This window comes from Cygnus olor, chromosome 16, assembly GCF_009769625.2.
Source record: "Cygnus olor isolate bCygOlo1 chromosome 16, bCygOlo1.pri.v2, whole genome shotgun sequence".
Classification (NCBI taxonomy): Eukaryota; Metazoa; Chordata; class Aves; order Anseriformes; family Anatidae; genus Cygnus; species Cygnus olor.
In genome coordinates, this window is record NC_049184.1 from 11,535,869 (window position 1) to 11,558,424 (window position 22,556).

Below are 22,556 nucleotides of genomic sequence, written 5' to 3' on the forward strand. Positions count from 1 at the left end.
CGGAGCCCCCGTCCCTGCCCCTCCTGCCCCGCCCCGAGCGGGGACGGAGCCACCAGCGGCCGCCCATGGCCGCCCCGCGCACGCGCAGTGCCCGCCCGGAGCCGCAGGGGGATGGCGGGGCCGCGGCAGGTACCGGGACGGGGCGGGCGGCGTGGGGGGGGGGTGCGGTTCGTCAGCGCCGGGCCGCTCCTGGCCGTGCTGGGGCTGCGGGCTGTGCCCAGGGCGGAGCGGGGCCGTCGGCAGCAGCCGTTAAATGGGGCCGTCGGCGGGGATCGGGGCCGCGGGCGGGCGGCGTCGGGGCGCGGAGCGCTGCGGGGATCGGGAGCGGGACCCGCTGAGACCGGCGGCCGGGAGGGAGAGCAGGGACGGCGGATGACGGAACGGCAGTGGGTCAGATAACACACATATACATACACATCGTGTACGTCTGCATCGTGTACGTACACATCGTGTACATACACATCATGTACATCTACACATAAATCCTATAAATACAAACCATATAAATATAAACCACATAAATACACATCATGTGCATATAAACACAAAGCTCAGCGCAGCCAAACTGTGGGTGGGTGAGGAGAGGTATTTTGGTGCAAGTCAGCTGTTCCCCTTCCGAAATCTGTGTCTGTGCAGCCCTGGAAGGGGACTGCGGTTTCTGGAAGATAAAGGACCCCTGCATACACTGCTGGGAGCATTTTTAGTAGGAGTTTATGAGTGCTGGGAGATGTGCTTTTGAATAAGAAAAATATTAAGCATTTGATACGAATTTTGCATATATTAATATACCATGAACGCATTTTGTGGCTCAGAAAAGGACAACTCCACGCGCACAGGGTGCGGGAGGCTGATCAGCTGTTCGTGTTAAATGGAGAGCAGCGACACCCACCACCATTTGGCTGGTGCTTGGCTGCAGTCGGCACACGTAAGGCCCTGCAGGAAGAACAAAACGAGGAGTGTGCTCTAATATGAAAAGCAGCTCTCCTAACGCCGCTGTCCATCAAAATATTTCTCTGTATCTTTACAAACCATCTTTCCAGGACAGGCTTGGACAGTGTGGCCGGCCTGGCATCCCCTCGGTACTGACTGCAGAAGCCGTGGGGTGACAGCACTGGGCCGGTGGCTGCAGCAGCAAAGTGTGCATTGCTTCTGGCTGGCCGTGCCCCCCAGCATTACTGCGTTATTAGTGCATTGCACTGCAGTGTTAATGGGTAACCCGCTCCCAGCGGGTACACCGTGCTGCTCCACTGCTCTGCTCGCCTCTCGGCACCCAGGGGGATGACTGCTGGGCGCGGATCAACGCTAGTGAGATGAATAATGCAGGAATAATATGCAAGCACCCGGGGAGGGGATGGTGCTTTCCAGTGCCATTTGGTAGCTGCTTATTGATTGTTGTACTGCTTTAAAAATAAATCGCATTGGGAGGAATTGCATGTGTTTGTTTATCACATTTCTAGGACATGGTGATTGTTGCATCTGATAAACTGGGTCGTGTGGACGCAAGACTGGAGTCATTTGAAGATTATGTAAAGATAAAGGTGCCGATACCATTTTAGAAGAGTAATAATGGGACCAGGCATTCAAGAACATCCTTTGTTACTGCACAGAAAGACACAGAAAAAGGAAATCCAAATCAATGAAAACCACAAAGGAATGGTAAAGTAAGGAAATTATTTTCTCTCTTTCTAGTTACAGAAATCTCTAAGTACCGTAGAAGAGTTAATAAGCGCATGACTGTACTGTTCAGATTCTCATCCCCCTCTCTGATCCACACCACCACAAATGATCGTGCAGTAGAACCATGCAAGTCACAAAGTGACAGAGGTGACTGTGTCACTGCTGGAGGCACCAGATTCATTTTCGTTCTGCTACAAGCTCTTGAATTGATGAAATAGGGTGGTTTTTTTTTTGAACAAAATTAACTACATTGACTTAAAAACTGTGAAACTGTGAACAAGATGTCTTGCCTGACATTAACTAAACTGTGGTCAATCTAAATTAGATGGGGGGGCATAATTTTCTTATTCCTGTTCTAAGATGACATTTTAAAACTTTCTTTTGTAAAATTAGTAATATTTCTTGTTTGTAGAACAAACACTGTTTTCTGGTTCTTGAATAGCACACTGATTTAATGATGCTGTGCTTACACTGATGTATCTGATTTGGAGTAAAATATATACGTTAGTTTTAAGCTGTCCAGATTGGTAATGCCATTCCTTTTGCTTGCATATGTATTTTTTTCTTTCTAATATTTGTACAACCCCAGTATAAAACAAACTGATGAATCTTTTTGTGCCTCTGTTGTGAATTAGTTTGTAGTAATATCATAATATGCTCCCTGCCCACTTCCACTCATTAACATCATAGGAATAATCCTTTAAATTTTAAGACTATGCAAATGAGAAAGGCAAGCAAGATTTGATTGTGGTAGCCTTCATACTGTACTTTGTAATTAATTTTGTTAAAGTGCAGTAGGACCATCAGTACCAGGTACTATATAAAATATTAATTAAATATATAATCTCTAATACTTACTATTTATTATACCCAAAGTAACTTTGGGATCCTCTTACAGAAGACTTTATATAAGGGCTAAGTTCTTTTATCGTATCATCTAATTTAATTATGCATTTTGTTATAATAGTAGCATAGTAATAGTATAAAAAACAAAAAGTTAGCATAGCATAGTTCCAGTGAATATTAAGAATAGTTGCAGTCAACTCTCTAAAACTTAATTGTACCGTAAACTTTTATTGTATTTCTATTCTGATGATCATATGTTGCTATTTGTGTGTGATACTCTGTTTAATCCTTGCTAATTACAGTAATGGAAAAAGCCATCCAGGCATCAAAGGACTAAAGAAACCAGTTTCTCATGGGAAACTGACTCTTGGAACATTAGGGAAAAATGTATCAAGTGCCAGTGAAAAGGTAAATCAAACCAGTTCTTTTTTTATAGAAAAAGGGTACCTAGTTTATGTCAGCTTTCACAGTAACATCACATACTTTCGTATCTTTTCAGACTTCCCACGATAGTCAAGACGGCAACCAACCAAGTAGTTTTAAGAAGGGAAGAAACCAACTGGATGACAATGCTCAGTCAAAAAGGTAATTCTGTGCTAAGATTGTTTAATTTGTACACATTTCAAGCAGGTATTTAAATGCTTGTGATGAAATCATGGCTTCATTGTGTTGCCTTTAACTTCCCTAGACTCAGAATTCAGAATTTCTGGGGATAATGAATGTAAGTCATCAATATGGAAACTTACTATACTGCCTTAATAGGTTCTCAGGCAAATTCAGAATAAAATAAAACAAAAAAATTAGTAGTAGGTAGCATTGTTTCTGCTGTCAAATATTGATTTTACCTCATTACTAAGTTTCCATGCCATTTGTAGCTTAATTCATGTAGATCTAGGTCCTTGAAGGAAGTGGCAAGAAATTTGTAACCTGTTGTTCCAAAGACATTAATCATTCTAACAGGATATGATCTTTTTTTTTTTTTTTTTTTTTTTTTTTAAGGATCACAAGTGTTTGCACATCACTTCCCAGAGTACAAGGATCAAAGAAGAGTCTCCCAGAAACAAGGCAAAGTGAATCTTTACTGCACAGGATCCCTCCTGCCATAAAAGGCAGCACACAAGGTAGCTTCTGTAAGGTTAAAGATGTGCCAGTACAACATTTTTATTGCAGTAAAAAAGAACAATTGGAAAAGAATTGTGAAGAACATGTTGCTGAAGCTGGTCCATGCTCCTCTAAATGGCAAGGAGCATCTGCAGGTGAAATGTTTCTTGATTTTCAATCGGTACAAATTATTAAAGAAGATGCTGAAGATGATAGTGCCAGTGATCTCTCTGATTCAGAAAGGATTCCCATTCCTCCATCTCCCTGCACACCACCAGAACTCATACTCAGAGCTGAAGAAATTGATCCAGGTTGTTTGGAGCATGTGCCTGATACAGGTTTTAAGGAATCAGAATATTACTACCCAGACTTCCTGCCACCCCCTTTCAACTCATGGGACTTGAAGCAGCTGGCCATCTTTGTTAATGTAGAGGGTAAATCTGAATTTCGACCAAAGCCAACGGGATTTCTTGAGAGATACATTGATCGCCTTTTGCAGCTGGAATGGCTGCAAATGCAGACTGTACAGAACGAGAAGGTAAAGGCAGCCAAAGCCAGACCACAGACTGCTCCCAGTGCCATACGTACCCTAAAAAGCCCTGGCAAATGCAAAGCATTGTTCAGCCCATTGCCTAACAAGCAATTGGCTCCCCAGGAAAGTGTCACAAAACTCCCTGCATGCTATTCAGGTCACAGGGGAGATCTATACTGTGAAGAAAGTCGACAGTTCTGTTCACATCCAGGTCACTTGAAACTATCTGAGAGAATAGGATATGCAATGTCTTCTCAGAGACAATCTGGTGAAGTAAGAAGTGAACTGAAAAAAACAACTGCAAAGCAACAGCTTCTCAATATTCAGCCACCTGAGAACAATTTTAAAATTCAAAATGTTGGTAATATCAGACCCCCTAGGCAAGCATCAGTAGTCCATGGTTCAGCTGCTCCCATGAAAGGCGTAAAAACATATGCATGTACAAACCCAAAGAAAAATGGCAATGCTAACAATTATGTTCCTTCTAAAAAGCCAACAGGGGACAGGAAAATTAAAACAAATGGCACAAAGCAAACATCACACAAATTGAAATAAAGAAGAATGATTTTTAAATGTTAGAAAAAATGTAAATGTTAAAAACAACATCTTTTTTGATGTTTCTCGACTGCTAGAAAGCATTTGGCCAATGCAGAAGGGTCATGTTTTCTTCATCGCAGATCCTGAAAAAACATGTTCTTGATGCATGGTTCTAAGTCAGTACTGTTCTTTTCAATACATTTGATCTTAAGCCAGCAAGGCCAGCAGGAAATCTTTTCCCTGAAGGCAAGTGTCTTCCATTAGTCTTTCCTCAAAAATATTTACAATTGCTCAATGAAGATAACACTAGCAGAATATGAAAGCTTAGAGATGTACAAAATGTCCTATTTGCACCAGTTGAACTCCATTGAAATCTGTAGTGTTTCCTCTGCTTACCTTGGTGTATTCGAGAGAATAGGAACTGTGCTCGTTTTCTGTAACAGATGTGCTATTTTGAGACAGGTTTGATGGTGTTCTGTTTTCTGATGGAAAAAGGGCTCAATTGTTTTTATAAAATAATGGAGTAACTATATCTGTACAAAGTCAAGCTCTAATTCTTCATAGAAGATGATAAATCGAGTTTTTTAATGAGTTGGATTTTTATTTTTATTTTGCTAGGAAGAAGAATGGAGATAACGAAATATTTTAATGCAGAAAGGGTTCTTTTAAAGACAAACAATTATTACGGAGCAGACAGCTTCAATAGTGGCAGATTAAGAAAAAGGAATGCATATTTTTATACCCAGAAACCTTCACTGTATTTACAGACAGCATTCCTTCAAGTTAATTTTGTAAACCTTGGTGCTTTTTGTCATTTAGAAGAAATGACCAAATTTCAAACGGCACATGGATATCGATAACTAATGCAAAATGAGAATATTACTAGATACTCTGTGGCCTAATGTCCAGAACTCATAAACTCTTAAAACATAGAAAATAGACTCTTATGGGATGAATTTGAAGGCTATTTTAAGGTCAGTCAAAGATATATTTTGATACAAAAGATACCTATTTTCAATTACCTGAGATGACTATTCCATGGTCCAGTCTACTTTACTTAGCTTGGCTTCTTATTTCAGGGTTTAGTGATGTGGCATGGGGAAATACCCTACTGAAAGAAATTGTACTTTTTTTTAATGCAGGGTCCTGTCCTTGGACTCTATATTTTGTCTTGTGTCTGTGAGATACAAGAGAACGTGAAAAATAATTCAGTGGATATTCAAGCGTCAGTTCAGCTGTTAGCTGGGGACACAATCCTGTTAAAGATGAAGTTCTAGAAAATGTTTTAAACTTTCATTTTAAAATGAAATACTTCCTGAGCACCATTAGCTTCATCCTCAGCCACCTGTCACAGCGAACTGTTTATGAGAAGTGAGCTGAGGTCTGATGGACCAAATTTTAAAAGTGGATCCTTCCCACTGTGATATCAAATGAAAAAGTAGCAAATGCTAAAGAATATATTTATGTACATAGTTAAATTGCACTTCTCTGGTTGATCTCATCTTGGTTTTAAGATGCTTAGCTGTTCCTATTCTTTCATTGTGCCTACCAGATCTTCAGCTTTGTAAAATTTCAACGCATGGATTTATATGTAGTTTAAAATGAGAGAATATTAATAAATATAGTAATAAATGAGATTATTTTACAGTACATAAAAATAATGCTCAGGAATAGTGTGAGAAATATTTTTAGTGGCTTTTTCCTAGTCTACTGGAGACCAAATGTGAAATTTTAAATTGATAAAGGAAACAAATTTAATGTACTGTATATTTCCATATTCAGTATTTATTAGGATACAGTTAAAATAAATTGTAGTTGCTTGTACGTCGTGCTCTATGCAATTAAAGTGGAACTTAATCTGACATGCTCAACGATCAAGTAAATTGGCTGTGTTGGAGGTGTGGTGAAACTTACAGGATGGCATTCAAATACCAGCAACTGCACAGCACTAGCACATTTCAGCCTTTTGGTTTGTTCCAGACTCATCGTGTATTTCAGCTTTTTTAGATGAAAAGATCTTGCATCCACTGCTGGAATTTCAGGCTTTGGCCAAATTCTACACGCCTTCATTAGTCAAGTTTTCCTGATTGGCATTAAGAGTAGTGAAAGTAGGACTGCTCTTGCTAATAAACGCTATTGTAGTGCATGATTTTAGTACCCTGTTTTGGCACACTACTATAAGCACCAAAAGCAAGGTGAGCAGGATCAAGTCAATAATCAGAATGGCAGTTTTTTAAAACAAATTCTCTTAGATGCAGTAATTAATTCAGCATGTTATTATGACACTGAATATTAGTGTATGCTAAATTTTTCTCTGAAATGTGGCTCTATATTGGTGCTTTCCTAGATTACATGGAGAGCATGTAGACACGCATTTTGCATGATCACCTCTTAAAGAATAAATAAATAACTAGTGTTTCAGTCAGCTTTGACTAGAGCAAAGGCGATTGGCACTGAGAATTTTTTTTCTCACAGACCCAGGAATTAGAAAGTTTTGTTTTAATGTAGTGCTTGTGGTCTAATGCACTTTAATCTGTTGCTGGAGACTTTTTAAACAGTTTAATAGGCAGAGATGGTGATGGCACTGAAAACAAGTCTGAATACTTGTTCATCACTAAGCTCCAGCTGTGATCAGGACAAGTAAGTTTGTCTCACATGATAATCACACAATTCTAATTTTTTGTTCATTCATTTGATACTTTCAAAATTGATTTCTTTCAAAAACTGTTCTTGCTGTGAGCAGACCTGCAAGTGTTGGATTTCATCTGGCAGCAGTTTTGCTCCTATTTTAAATTGTCTATGTTCTGGGTCTATAGATGAAAAGAGCTCCTTTTATGAAGAGGACTATGGTTTATCTTTCCTTCATTTTCTATTGATGGGTATTTTCTTTAAAAACACTTCTGAATATAACAGAAAAGTTTATTGCATCAAGTACATTACATTCCGAATTTAAATAATTCCACAGCACAGTTTGTGTGGCTGTTTATATTTTTGCACTCTATATAGCAATATGATCCTATATTCACATGTATAGCCTAGCACTGAAGATGCTGAAGAGCAAGTTTACTGTGATTTGAGATATTTGAATGGAATGTTTTTTGTTTGTTTGTTTGTTTTTTTGCTAGATAATTTTAATGTTCTGTAGTACTACCTACAAAACTAATACACTCAGGTTGCATTTTAAATAGCCAGATCCTACTTCAGTTATACCAATATAAATAAACTTTGAACAACTGTTGTTCTCAAGGAAAAAATAATTTCTCATGAAAAATAATTAAACAGGCCACTGTCTGGAGCCCAGCTTTTGATGTTGGCAATCATTTGTTCTTATTTATTTGAAGATTCTGTGGATATTTTTGCTGGTAATTTCATTGGAAAGTGATCTTGTAATTCAAAGTGTATTTATTATATTAAAAGTGAGATGCTGCTTACTTGTTCCTTAGTTGTATTCTTTTTATCATCCACAAGATGGCACTTTTGAATTTTTCTTTTAGAACATTACTTTGGCGTAGAACTGAGCCCTTAGCTCAGTGGTATCTCAGCTGAATTACTGCTGATGGTCAAGCTACCTGGCTAAAAGATACATGATTATTTCTACTCCACGTGGCAGTCACCTCTGTAATGGCTGTGTTAAGGCATCATTTTAGCCTTAAATATCATACTCAATTTTCATAATTCATCATACTCTTTTTTTAATGCAGTTATCAAAGTGCTTCACATTCTCTGTTATAATCTCCAGGACACGTAGATCATGATCCAGTGCACAGCAAATACATGTAGGTAGATGCTTGCACAGGTGGGGTCTTAGCCACATACTTGTGTTGCAAGTGCTCTAGGTGACATTCTCAAGCGTTTCAACATTCTTGCTGTGAAGGTTTTCTTAATGTCTAAATCCTCCTATCCTGTGTTGCTATTTAAGCCTTACTTTTTATCCTGTTAACAGTAAATCTCACTTTTATTTAAAATATCGTGGCCTAATTGACACGATCTATTGCTTTTCTTCTCCCAGAAGAAGATCAGTTCTTCCCTAAGTCTTCCTTTCACAACTTCTGCAACCCTAAATTTTCCAGGTCCAAAGAAGTCCCCAGTAAAAGCAGTGCTGATGTGGAATGGAACGTACCTATTGTTTTCATAGGATTCAGGACCTTTCCCATACTCTCTGCCACTCAGTCTTCTTTTTACATGATTTTACAAGACTTTATTTTTCATTTCCTGCTTCTTTATGTAGTTTTACTTAAAATGTATTTTTGTAAGCTGAATGTGAAGTTCAGCTTCAGGCATACAAGTTCAAACTTGCTTAATGGCTTTTGAGTTTAACAAGACAGTAATGGTTGTATCAGCTTTCAAGTAAACTTCTTGGTTCAAAGTCTGAAGTAATACAACAATAGCACTCCTAGGCATGGCAGATAAACATAACTTGGGGTGCTGAACTGGCACAAGTATACGTAATAGCATGCTCCCGTTACAGTCACATGCTTGGACTTCTGCAAATGGTGAAGTTACTAGGAAATGATGATTCCAAGTAATTGTCAATACAGGCTATATGATTGTCAATAAAGCCACCACAGCTATTCAGTGTTTTGGCTTCTTTTTTTTTTTCCCTGTAATAAATCACTGAAATAAAGTTCCTAGGAAGGAGTAACTCCACTGCCTGCCAACAGCCTGGTTTATGCCCTCTAGCCTGGCACGTCAAAGAACCGAGTTGCCCAGCGTGCTCCTGCTCAGCCGGGCAGAACACAAGCTGGGATTCATTGCGCTGCCTTCTCATCCCCGAATTTCAGACAGCTTTTTGGGGAAACTCGCTCTGTTCTGCCAAGAACAGCTGCTCTGAGGACATCCCTAAATAACAGGCTTTTCCTGTACCAACAAGGCGCAGTCTGAGGTAGGAAATAGCGTCTGGGGGCGCCGAGCCTGTTGGAAGGCAGGGAGCCCATTGGCAGGGTCAGTCAGCACCTGCCTGCCCTGCTGTGGATTGTGCTCCAGCACCGAGCCAGAGCTCGCCGGGCGTGCCTGGGGACCAGAGTGAGCCTACTGACCCCTGTCACACCTGGGCTGGGCTGGCAGAGCCACGGGAATGTGCTGCTCCCTCCTCCCCACTACGTGCCCCATGGAGCTCCTCGCCGTGCTGCTTCTCCTGCAGGTAGGTGCTGCGCGGGGACGAGGGTGCTGTGCTGCCCTCCAGGGAGTCTGGGGGTCCCACTGCTGCGCTGGGCCCTGCTGCAGTGCCCCCGAGGAAGGGATGATGCTGCCTTGACCCCAGACCCGGGCTCAGGGCTCCTGTGAGGGGGGGTTCCAGCTTTCAGTCCTCCTGGTAAGGATATGGGGCCTTCCGTGCCTGGCACAGCGTGCTGGTGCCTGGTGCTGATCCTGCTGGGTTAACGATCCCCTGCAGTAATTCTGTGGCATTTCTGTGAGTGTTTCTGGGGGGTTTGTGGGCCTGAACTCGGTTTGTATTTCTGCCAGCAACTCCACATCTGGTACGGATATGGCAAGGGCCAGAGCCATTGCTGTGCAATGGGCGCATGCGGAAGTGTGGAAGCCATAAAATACACAACTGAAGCTCCAATAATTAACAGTAGCTACACATAGACAAATAGGAAAGCAGGTTGGCTGGGGGGGGTCTGGTACAGACCAAATTAACCGAGTCTGGCAGATGTGAACCTGCCCCCAAGCTAATGAATGTGCTCCACAAGTGCCAGATTAAAGCCTTGCTTGCTGTTTCCACACCATGGAGGTTTTCCCCAGGTCATACAACAGCTTTATGGAATAGGTCAAAGGCTTCTCTCGTGAAACCCCATTGCTTGGCAAGTTAGTAAGCATGATGACCTTATCGGTATATTGTTTTTTCAGAAACAGGTCAGGAGGTAAAGGCCTGACCTTTGCCTGAGTCAAGGCAGTAAGAGCTTGGTTTCCTATCTTATATGATGCTGGAGTCATCTGATGGGTCGTAAAAAAATCCAAACAAGCTTTCCTGTAAAAGCAGCAAGAGCTGAAAGGAAGGTATACAAGTTACCTGTGAGATAATGATGACAGTGTAATTTGAGTACTGTCATACTCCCTTGTGGAGTTTAAACAGAAAGCAGTGTTTGAAGCCTGTGCAGGAAGCTTGTGCTTAGAAAAAGGCAAATTCAGCCAATTAGGGTATAGTCCCCATTCTCAATTTATTTCTCTCACCTGGATTGGAGACTTTGGTCCAGTGTTCATCTTCTGGTAGATCAGCTATGTTTGGGACACTTAGAGTAACATAACAGTCTTTGAGAACCTGAAATACTCCCCAGGCTTAACTTTCACCACTAACAGGTTTATGTTGAGTGGATACCAGACAATGTCTAAAAGAGCGTGCAACAGACAGAGACAGAGATGAATATTTTAAAAACTGAGCTACTTGATTTGAGAAAATCCATAGAGATGATACCATGGAGTGTTAGATGCAGTGTTTGCATATTTCTGGAACTGGCACCACTTGACCGGAGAAATTAGTATCCAAGCTCTCAGGCCAATTGATTTGGAATGAGATGGACTATATTTGTAGAATCTCTACAGGTTTCTAGATTCAGCTACAACTTAATACAATGCTGTCAAAACCAAATCAATGTGTTTCTGTGAAGCACAAGTCCTCCTAGACAACATAACAATGGTTTCTAGCTAACCATACTTCTCACAACGACCTCTCTTTTTAATAAGGTTACTGCCACCAACAGTTTTTCTCATGATGTTGAAAATTTCAGTTTAAGACGAGCTGTCCAAAAGAAGAATACTCAGGTTTGTAGTCAATATTATTTAATAACAGATACAAAACTGTTAGTATGTAAACTATGACACTAAATACACTTATTTATCCAACAGCTGATAGATTCTTATCAATTAGACAGTCTACGTCCTTTACGGCGTACGAAAAGGACATGGGTTATCACCACCATTGATGTTACAGAGGAGGAGAAAGGACCATTCCCAAAATATGCTGGACAGGTACAACCGACCTTTTAGTAAAAGTTTACCTTGAACCTCACAGTAAGGTACTCACCAACACAGATTTTTCTATAAAACACCAAAAGCATGATAGGGTAAGAACTGTGTATTTAACAGCTTTATTTTTTAAAACAAAACAAAACAAAACAAAACAAACTTTGTTCAAAATTGGCTTATTTAAACAGAGTAGTTGGGTAGGATTGTGTGGTGTAGAGGAGAGATTGCTTCTTTTTATGGGAAGCTCCAGGCATACTCAGCGGAAAGAAGAGACTATAGGGTGGGAGAGGTATGAGTCATTGTACAGAGCTGTGTACCTTTACATTGTGCAGAGAGTAGTGATTCCGCAATCCAGAAAACTGTTGAGTTGGCTGAGAACAAGCCTACATAATGGTCTCATCTGCAAAGACAAAGTGGGCAGGAAGATAGTTGGTCTAAAGCTTTTATACTTCTGTTCTGTCTTCCCTACTCACACTGCATTGTGCTGTTTCTCTTTTCAAAAGCTGTTCAACAACAGGTCATTTAATACATCAGTAAAATATTTAATTAGTGGACCTGGGGTAGATGAATCTCCAGAGATTGGATTGTTTTCTATAGAAGATGACGAAAACGGGCATGTGTATGTACATCGTACCATTGACAGAGAAAAGACTCCATCTTTTCAGGTAATATACTTTAAAGAATACCTAAAACTGTTTGCAAATATTAACTGCTTTTTCATGGCCAAATGCTTCACAGGAATGAGGCAGACCAATAAGAATTTTAATTGTGTATTTTCTTATTTGAAACCTGCAAAGATAATTGTCTCAGCAGAGACCTATAGGGAACTTCCACCGTACTACTGATTATAAACTGTCGTGACATGTTTGGATTTCAAGTATCAGTACACTTTTCTTCTATCATTTGTCTTACTTGACCTTGGTTATAACCTAAAAATGAAAAGTTTGTCCTGAAATTCAAAGTGTGTTACAGCTCTTTTTCAAACCCCCAAACTCCTAACTAAGATAATGGAACTAAAAAGTTAGGCATTACAAAAGGAAGGAGCTGCAAAGTCGTATTACAGTAACTTTACGTGGGTAAGCATATGTTTCTACTTAAAAAGCAGGAAAGTGTTCATAAGCAGTAAGTGTGATGAAAGAAATGTGATAAGTGTATGAACGAAATATGTGAGTGTGGGTTTGTTTTCCGCTTGAAAAAAAAATAGGTTGTGGTCTCCTTTTGTTTATTCTGTGATGATTTATATAAGCATCTCTGTGGATTAATTGTACCCACTTCATAGTTACAGTCCTTTTTCTCAGTGCAAAGTCCTGCCTTCCATACTGAAAAGACAACTTTTGGAGAGTCTTCTATTCCCCCTTACTGGACATCTGGTTGGTCCAGGACACTTTTCGCTTGGTTTTAAAGCAGAAATAAGTGTAGCAAAGGGGACTTCAGAACTTATAATTGAAATGCAGCTAGAGAAAACTGAGTGTACCACTCAATTAAATACTTCAGAGTTGGGAAGCAGCTTTGAAATCATTATTGCGTTTGGCCTCAAGGGTATTTACATATTTTACATTAAGCAGTCATTTCAAACAATGCAGATCCAGATTTTTTTAAATGATTATTTTAAAGTATTGTTTAAGGTGATGGATGACCATTATACATCTACTACCTTTGAAAAATGAATGAATGTCTTAGCAATGCAAAGCCAAATGCTAGCCAAATATGACTGATGAGGTTTCAAAATTCAAAGTTTCTTGTTCTATTCTGATATGTAAATGAGTTACCGTGTCGCTGTTTATCTAGATACGTTTCGATATTGTGCACAGAGAAACTGGTCAGCCTTTGGACCGCCCTTTGTTTTTCAAGATAAATGTAAAAGATGTTAATGATAACGCACCTGAGTTTCCCAAAGAGGAATTCAGCGTTACAATAAGGGAGAACCACAGTGAAGGTAAATGCCATCCAAACAATGGATACTACTGGTTTGTGTATGAATGCTTTCTTAATTCCTTTGTCCTCCTTTTCCTTACCAAATCCATTCTTCTCCATAGGTTTTGCTTAGTCCCTAAACTTATGAGTACTTATTTCCTGTGAAGGGCTACTTCCTCCTTCTTGACTTGTCTGATTGTACGTTAACATAATGTCAGAGACATTCTGGAAAAACTGCTGTGATAATTGCTCATAACTGTAAGCCAAGACTAAGCAGACCAATCTGACCCATGGATCTGAAACCTGTGCGTGCACACTGTGTCACAGAAAAATGCTCAAAGACTTAATCTCTCTCTGTGCTCACAAAGAACAGACATGTAGACACATGGGCATGGTGCTATCTCCTCTGGAGCTGGCCAAGAACTGTCATAAATACTACTGAATGTTTTTGACAAAGTAATTCAGGAGTGTGACAACCCTTTCTATTGTCCAATGATACTGTGGGCAGATTTACCACCCAAATGAGGTGGAGTCGAGTCTTTCTGGGTATAACCATAGCGACAGGAGAAGCTGCAGGTGCTCTTAGGACCTGTGTGTCCAAGAGCCTGTAGATAGGCCTGAGAAACTCCACGTCAAGACTAGGCACTTGTATTGATGTCTCGATTCTTCATTCTAGATGAGCCAGTTTTCCAAGTTACTGCCTTGGACAAAGATGAAGGTGGCACTGCTAATTCTCAGGTGTCCTATTCTCTAAGTACGCAAATGCCCCTTCTAGATGGATTCACATTTAACATTGATCCTACCACAGGAACAATACATCTGTCAGGATGCCTGAATTATAAGGTGATGTACATATGGCAGCTTCTTGTAATTTAATGCATGATAAATATTAACTACATATTAACCGGGTATAAGGGGAGGGGCAGTTTCACATCCAGCTTTGTAGCTATGACTGGTAAAATGTGGGAACTGCTTCTGAACTAAGGTTGGAAATTCCTTCTGTTTTTCAGACTGCCAGCACTTTCAAACTTCTGGTGAAAGCCTATGACCAAGGAACTCCCCAGCTGTCATCTACTGCAACAGTGAATGTAGCTATTGAAGATGCAAACAACCATCCCCCTGTATTTACTAGGGATAATGTAAGGAAAAACATTATTACTTTATTTAGCCTTCCTAAATACAGTTCAGTCCTTCAAGATGAGTGCTTAATGCACTCCACAGTAGAAATGGGAACCCTCAGACTCTTTACGGGATCAGGCCAAAGCACTTGCAAATGTACTTTATGTAATGGTATAGTGCTAGAAGAAATACCTCTTTAAAATGTGGATGGTAAGAGAGTACTTGACTACTGACTGTGATAAACTTTGTTAGATTTCCTTGTACAGCACTAGAAGTTTTTTTTCTCACAGCATAACAATGGTGACAGACTAGCTTATTCTAACATATCTGAGAAGCTAAGGTCCTGATTACAATCCATTCTTCATAAAGATCATGAAGTAGCTCCACGTGGTCTGGTGTTGGAACTGTGTCTCAGAACGAGCTAACAGACTTCTCATCTTGGAAATGGAAATAGTGTTTATTTCTTTCCTTTCTGCTCCCAGTACCAGCTACAGATTTCAGCAGGCCGAGAACACTCAGCTGCATTATGGCTCCAAGTGGAAGATGAAGACTCGCCTTACACTCCAGCTTGGAGAGCCAAATACGCAATAATAAAAGGCAATGAGAAGGAACAGTTCACCATTGAGACTGACCCAGACACAAATGAAGGCATTTTGAGTGTTATCAAGGTAATATTTATTGAGCAGAGTGGAGGAACTGTAATAGATGAACTACAACATGGCAATGTGTTACATGGTCAGTCTGACTATAAGAATAGTAGCTCAGCATCTTAACTGTTTCACAGCTGTCCTCTCAGTCCTGGGCATACAGAAGTATGAAAAAATATGACTGCCATATCAAAGATCATAATTGCTAATGAGACTCTTGTCTGGGGTTTTCAGCCTCTCAGCTATAAAGATGACTCTGAGAAGAGACTCATAATTTCTGTAGCAAATGAAGAACCTTTCTTCTCATGTGAAAATGGCATTGTGATGATCTCAAGCCTAGAACCCATGAACACAACTGTGAATATCAAGGTTACAGAGTCACAAAATGTTCCCCAGTTTCATCCTCCTATACTTGTTGTCCAAAAAGAAGATGAGATGAAGCCTGGGAGAGTGTTTAGAAAGTATCTTGCTACATATCCAGATGGTGGGCCAAATAAGATTAGGTAAGTGGAGATGCTTTCATCTCTCAGAATAAGAAATAGCTTAAGAATATAAAGTGTTTTTTGAGATTTATATGGTATATATTCAAATGTGTATATATACATACACATGCATATTTACAGTTATATAAAGATACACATTAGAGGTGCAGGTTTACTACCAATAATACTGCAGATCCAGATAGCTGGTTCTGTAAGATGCAATTTATAGGCCTCGTCAATCCTTGGTTGCTCAATGTTTCTCTTGTCTTCAGAACAGTTTTGCCTAAAAACAGGTTGCATTGTTTAGATGTCACTTTTGACTACAAAATTTTGATGTTGTAGAAAGGACCAAGGTATGTTTGGCTTTAAGAGTAATAATCTGATGTGGAAACAGATACTTTCTGAGCCCCTAAGAACAGATTTGATGGGGCTGTGCAAGGTATATTAGTACTACATGGGGTACTATCGGCTATGCAGAAACCTTCAACCGGTGATAGAGATAGCAAAAGTAAGCATCACTAACAAAAATAGCTACAGAGCTCAAAAGAACAAAGATGCAGCAGAAATGTTCTCTTCTTCAAAATCAATTTAAAGAAATATCCTTCCTTGTAACTTTTTCCTTTCTTTTTAAGATATGAACTATCCCGTGACCCAGCTGGATGGCTGAGTGTAGATGAGAATTCTGGAGTTCTTAGTGTAGTAAAAGAATTTGATCAAGAATCCCCTTATGTGAACAACAGCCTGTACACCATCATCGTCCATGCTATTGGTCATGGTAAGCAGCCAGTCAGAAAATATTCAAGCACGACTGTTTGAGATGAGGTGCATGCTAGATATAAAATGATAGCAAGGCTACGAATTTGAGTGGAGAATGGTTATTCAGAACACCCTAATGTTTAACACTTGTGTCATGTGTGACTATTAGGATACCAGGTGCAGAGCTCCTGCCAATAAATGGCTTTTGTCAATATCCAGTTATAAGTATTTTACTGTTTCTTTTGCTCCTTTCTAGATACTCCACCACAGACTGGTACTGGCACCATCCTGCTTTATTTGTCTGACATTAAAGAGCATATGCCAACGTTAGTGGCTCCTTCTTTAGATGTGTGTGACAAAAAAGAAAGGAGACCTCTCATTATAAAAGCTAAGTCTCCTTTGGTGCATTCACATTCTTGGCCATTTACATTTGAGCTTGCTGAAGACTCTGAAGATGTGAAGAGTACCTGGAAATTAGGAAGGAACTTTGGTGAGTTCTTCTGTCTATGCCCTTCATGAGAAGTCTATTGTCACTTATGTCCCCTCTAGTTATTTCACTATCACTTACTTTATGGTCTGTTACTGGTTAGTCTCAAGGAGACTGAAAGGACATGGAAGAACAGCATTCAAAATCCAAAGTTTCTGCAATTTGGGAGCTACCCAACTGGAAAGTAGCTCTGCAGAAGGGGACCTAGAAGTCCTGATGAACACAAAATTAAACATGAGTCAGCAATATACCCTTGCCACTAAGATGGCTAACAGTATTCTTGGATGCATTACACAAAGTATTGCCAGCAGGTCAAGAGAGGTGATCCTCCCCCACCACTCAGCATTGGTGAAGGCACACCTGGAGTACAGTCTCCAGTTCTGGGCCCCCCAGTGTAAGAGAGACATGGACATACTGGAAAGAGTCCAGCGGAGGGCCATCAAGACAATCAACGAACTGGAGCACTTCTCCTATGAGGAGAGGCTGAGAGAGCTGGGACTCTTCAGCCTGGAGAAGAGGAGGCTCAGGGAGAATCTCATCAATGTCTATAAATACATAAAGGGAGGGTGCAAAGACGTCCCAAGCTCTTTTTATTGCTGCTCAATTCCAGGCCAAGAGGCAATGGGCACAAACTCGAATACAGGAGGTTTCATCAGAAAATCAGGAAGCACTTTACTGTGTGGGTGATGGAGCACCAGCACAGGTTGCCCAGAGAGGCTGTGGAGTCTTCCTCCTTGGAGATCTTCAAAAGCCAACTGAACCTGACCCTGGGCAACCTGCTCTGGGTATCCCTGCTTGAGCAGAGGGCATTGGATCAGATAACCTCTAGAGGTCTTTTCCAACCTCAGCTATTCTGTGATTCTTTGAAATAAATTGCTTGTCTTTTTAGTGGAGTCGGTGGAACTTTTAATGTTAAGAAGCCTCCCACAAGGTACCTACGTGGTGCCGTTCATTATTCGGGACAGGCGAGGACTTTCTACAAGGCAGAGTCAGCATATAAGGCTCTGCTTTTGCCCAGATGGGCATGCATGTGAAGATTTAGCACAAGGAGCCGTGAGATTTGGAGGTGGTGCCATTGCAATAATACTGACAGCTTTATTACTACTATTGGGTGAGTAACCTCACCAGCCCCCTGTACTGAACCATGCAGATATGTTCGCAACATAAATTTCATCATTTCCTTTCTTCTTTCAACAGTTTCCAGTATTTTACTTTGTCAGTTTCATGTGCCACAATCTAAAAGCAAAGCTGTTGTTCTACCTCAAGAAGGTGAACAGACTTTTATCAACTATAATGAAGAGAGCAGAAAGCCTTTGTCTCATGTAAGTGCAAAAGCATATATCCGTGTGGCTGGAATCCTGAGAATGATGCTTGGTATTAATAATAGTGGGAAAATAATGCAATATAGCTAAATTAGAAATAAGTTTTACTTGCTGGAGATTCCAGCAGTATACGAGAAAATGTTGACACTTCTTTTTTTTTTCCCCAACAACTTTCAGTTTGAGACTGACACTTCTTTTCATTAGTTGTTGTCCTAAATATTTCGAAGTGCAATTTCTTCCAAAATTCCTCTCACAGTACCTGAATTGATATGCAGGTAAATAAAACAAGTAAAATAAAACTAAGTAAAATTTTACTTAGTTCTTGGTATAAGTGAAATGGATCCATCATTCTTCAGATATCTGATCAAAAACATGCCAGTCAACATCTTTGACTTAGCATACTGGCTAATCCTGTCCTGTGTGGACAGGATTTAAGTTATTTATTTATTTATTTATTTGTTTGTTTTCTCTGGAAGATGTACTTTTGGGGTTTTGAAGGCTTTTGAGTTTGTTCTGCAGATTTTTGTGCTGTATTCTCTAACTTATGCAACAGACCTCTATTTTTGTTGCAAAGAATGCCTGAAGGAAATTCTGGTCTACATCAGTAAGTGACTGCCACGTGTTCTGGTCATAAGTATGTAATGTTCATCAAGAGATTCTAAAAATAATCTCTGTTTTACAGCAGGCAAAGAAAATGCAAACCAGTTTTTTTACTTACATAGAATCTAATTCCACAATGCTTAGACTGTAGTTCGGACCTACGATTACTTATACAAGTAGACATTATAAAGCTCTGAGGTCATGTTTGGTGCACTAACAAGGAGGAATTCACTAAATTCAGAGGAAGAAACATATTTAATTACTGGAGATTACAAAAAACACATACATGGTGGCTCCACATATACAGGAAGTGTTTTACATATGCAGAAGAAGAAACAGTCCCTGACCAGGAAAAGCTGCAATCTAATAGAGAAGACAGCACAGGAGAAATGGATGTAACAGAGAGAAAGACAGTTGGATTTATCTGTATCTGAAATAAATATTAGTAGGCAACTTTACACTGGTGAAACCTGAGAAACTGTTTATCTTTCAGAGTGGCCTATACACTGGACAAAAGACAGTCCAAGTAAGATACCGTGATCACATCATACAGACAGTAGACAAAATATTGAATCAGGTAAGAAAGCAGATGTTGAATCCCTCTTTTGTTGAGGTGGCTTGTAAGAATAGGAAAAAAAAGCTTGCAAAACTGAAAAGCTGCTATGGCTTCAGCTACTCTCTCTGGCCACACCTAAAAGCATTACTATTAAAAAAAAAAGGAAAAAAGGGAAAAAGGGAATGTATTGGAAGGAGGAACAGTCAGGACTCTTAGTTGCTGAAGATGACATGTCTCCTAGACTTCTTGCTGCATATACCTGGTCACCCAACAGTTCTTGCAAGGCTGGAGTCTTTCACCTGGAATGAATACGTCAAGACTGGGTGGTGGGGCTAAAATACTTTATATGACCATATCAGGGTTAAAGTTTGTTTTCCTGCTATTTCATTTCTGTGGAAGCAGGGAAATCTTAGTTCCTCTTGCCATGTCCTGTCTGGTCATTGAACAGGCCTATTCTCCCCACTTCCTTGCGTCAGACTGCATGCCTCCATGCAGTCATGTTTACTTAGAGTTGTTTGTTCCAAGGCATATTAAAGTCTCCTTCCTGCCTCATTGGCACTTGAGGGGAAGATCAGGCTCTCGTACTTTTCCATCTGAGAGTTTCAGTTCAACTGTTCCTTATCAGAGAGGAACCTATACTATTCACTGTAGCCTCCTGCTTGCCTGTTTGATAACAGTATACTGTGAATCCCTTTAATTTCCAAAAGGGTAGTAGGAGCTTCCATGATGATTTGCATTGTTTCTTCCCTTTAGAAATTGTATGACCAAAGTGCACTGGAACCTTATTGGGCAAGCTATGCACCTTGCATATATGCTGAGGAAGGAGAACTGGAGAAAAGTAACTCCTTCCACTCTCTCTCCATGGGCAGTGATGACTTGCCCATAGATTTTTTGAACACTCTAGGACCAAAGTTTTCTGCTTTGGAGGAAATCTGTCAGAAGCGATTTTCGTCATTCAGTTAATCTCAAAAGGCTGTGAGTACTTTATGGTGTTGCGAAGGCAGCAGCACTGACAAATTCCAAAGAACCCCCCCATCGATGCTTGAAAGTGTTGCACTAGATTTGCACCATGAGTACCTGTCTTTTATTCTGCCTGCCTATGCTGTTTGCACGCCTGCAGCCAAGAATACGGCACACGTGGAAGGTACGCTCTACTCTGAAGAGATGATGGAGTGATTTTGTCATATTCTGTGCAGACTTACACAATGAGAAGGCCTATTTGGCTGGCAATTCAAGTGAAAGTTCCATATGGAATTAAACTACTCTTGAACAGCAAAGGCAATTACCACTTAGGCCAGTGATACAGTCCTTTCTCCAGTAGATGGTCTCTTTAAATCCAAAATTATCCATGCAGATCTGACTTGATGATAAGATCTTTTCTTTCTAAATGATATTGAAACATCTAAGAGAAAGCCCACTTGTACTGTTAGTGTGACTGTATACTGCATAATAACCTGAGAGGTCTGCACCATCCTTGCCTTTTAGCCTAAAACAGGCACTTATTTAGTGCTTGCGTGCTTGTGCTGGCATCTGGTGGCTCTTGGTATTATTACACCATTGTAAACGATAAGTAGTAAGAAATTAATGGAGGACAAGGTATGGCTATTCCTATCATCGAAATAGAAACCTTCTCTAAATTAGCTACAAGTGACCATGATAAGGAAATCCATGGGTTTCCTCAGGCATCACTGCAAAAACAGATGATATGATAAAGAAAGGATGGTATCGATTTTCCCTACATGGAACGCACAAATGTGTTACTTTTAAATTGCATGGTTTGTACGTGTCTGTGTACAATTGGCCCGTGGTCAGTTATAGCATGATGGCTAACAGTGTTACAAAACATGAATGAGGAAATAACAGCTCAGAAGATAGCATGCTGCCATTAGGTAAGTTATGCATGCAATAAGAGGTGAAAGTCACAGTATTCTGTTCTGTTCCACTTCTGTGCTAAAAGAAAAATGCTCCGCCTGAGGCAAGCACTAAGTCTGGTATCTAAGGAACTGTTCCTCTGTTTCAAAGTTTACTTAAACAGTAAATTATGCTTTTGCTCGGATGTTATTAAATAATAATTCAAGGCTGGAAACTTCAGTCAAGTGTGATTAAAGAATCTGGCTGAATGGCAGGCAGCTAAGTTTTCCTAAATGCCAGCAGCAGGATCTGTTTACACAATAAATCACTAGTCTGATAAACTGCCCTTAACTTAGAAGTCTGGATGGAAGACTTTAAATCAGCAGCACCACCAACACCACCAACAGCACAATAGCAAGATGATTTTTTTTTTTTTACTGCGAACTGTAACCATAGTTGTAAGATTAGAATTGTTTTGATTTGTTATCACTGCTGAAAATTATGCAAGATTAAAAATAATAATCAAAGTGTTCTGTGTGTGTACTGTTCATGTAAACTTGTGTTGGGTCTATAGCACAACAAACACCAAAACTCAAATAATTAAAATAATTTAACAAATAATAAATAATTAAAATATTCATTTTACAGATAAGATACCAATGCACAGAAACTGTAAGTCAGCTCCCATAGTCAAAAAGAGAGAGAGTGGATGAAGATTTTTCAGAAATCTTTTGGCACTATAATCATTGACATATCATTATAGTCATAATTCCTGTCAAGCTTGTCATTTATGCAATTACCTGGACAAAAAATATTCTTCCCTTTACTCATTAACCATTTGCAATCACAAATTCAGTGATGTGACAGTTGAACTCCCACTAATGATCACATTGTTGGTTGATATTTTTATCTATGTTAGCTGTACGTACCATGTAAGTACATAATAATGTAGAGTTCAGCTCATTTGAATGATTATTGTAATATTTTTTACGTCACTATGTGCCCCCTATTTGGAATTAGTAATTTTATGTAACAATACATGATACAAACATGATACAAGCGCCTAAATAACTCCACTCAATCTGCTGAAATCTCTTATTGTCCCGGCTGCCAAAAAAAAGGCAGATAAACTGTCATGCATCAGCGGGGGTCTCTGGGCGACA

General features: G+C 39.9%; 2 protein-coding genes across 3 annotated transcripts; both read left to right on the forward strand.

The window, feature by feature from the left end:
• Nucleotides 1–25: 25 nt before the first annotated feature.
• On the forward strand, nucleotides 26–8,124 carry FAM217B (family with sequence similarity 217 member B). Of its 2 annotated transcripts, none has more exons than XM_040575442.1 (5): nucleotides 26–129; nucleotides 1,458–1,661; nucleotides 2,826–2,931; nucleotides 3,023–3,108; nucleotides 3,523–8,124. In XM_040575442.1, the coding sequence occupies exons 2-5, from the start codon at nucleotides 1,567–1,569 to the stop codon at nucleotides 4,709–4,711; spliced, it is 1,476 nt and encodes a 491-aa protein (XP_040431376.1). In that variant the 5' UTR covers nucleotides 26–129; nucleotides 1,458–1,566; the 3' UTR covers nucleotides 4,712–8,124. The 2 variants fall into 2 exon arrangements, with proteins under 2 accessions (XP_040431376.1, XP_040431377.1); XM_040575443.1 differs by having other exon boundaries at nucleotides 1,458–1,656.
• Nucleotides 8,125–8,249: 125 nt separating this feature from the next.
• Nucleotides 8,250–22,055, forward strand: CDH26 (cadherin 26). Its single transcript, XM_040576364.1, has 15 exons — nucleotides 8,250–9,833; nucleotides 11,378–11,455; nucleotides 11,540–11,662; nucleotides 12,163–12,324; nucleotides 13,448–13,595; nucleotides 14,250–14,416; nucleotides 14,584–14,712; nucleotides 15,175–15,360; nucleotides 15,574–15,842; nucleotides 16,454–16,596; nucleotides 16,834–17,067; nucleotides 17,954–18,175; nucleotides 18,262–18,386; nucleotides 19,480–19,563; nucleotides 20,296–22,055. Exons 1-15 carry the CDS (start codon nucleotides 9,768–9,770, stop codon nucleotides 20,503–20,505), a joined length of 2,346 nt encoding a protein of 781 aa, XP_040432298.1. The 5' UTR covers nucleotides 8,250–9,767; the 3' UTR covers nucleotides 20,506–22,055.
• The last annotated feature ends 501 nt before the right edge of the window (nucleotides 22,056–22,556 follow it).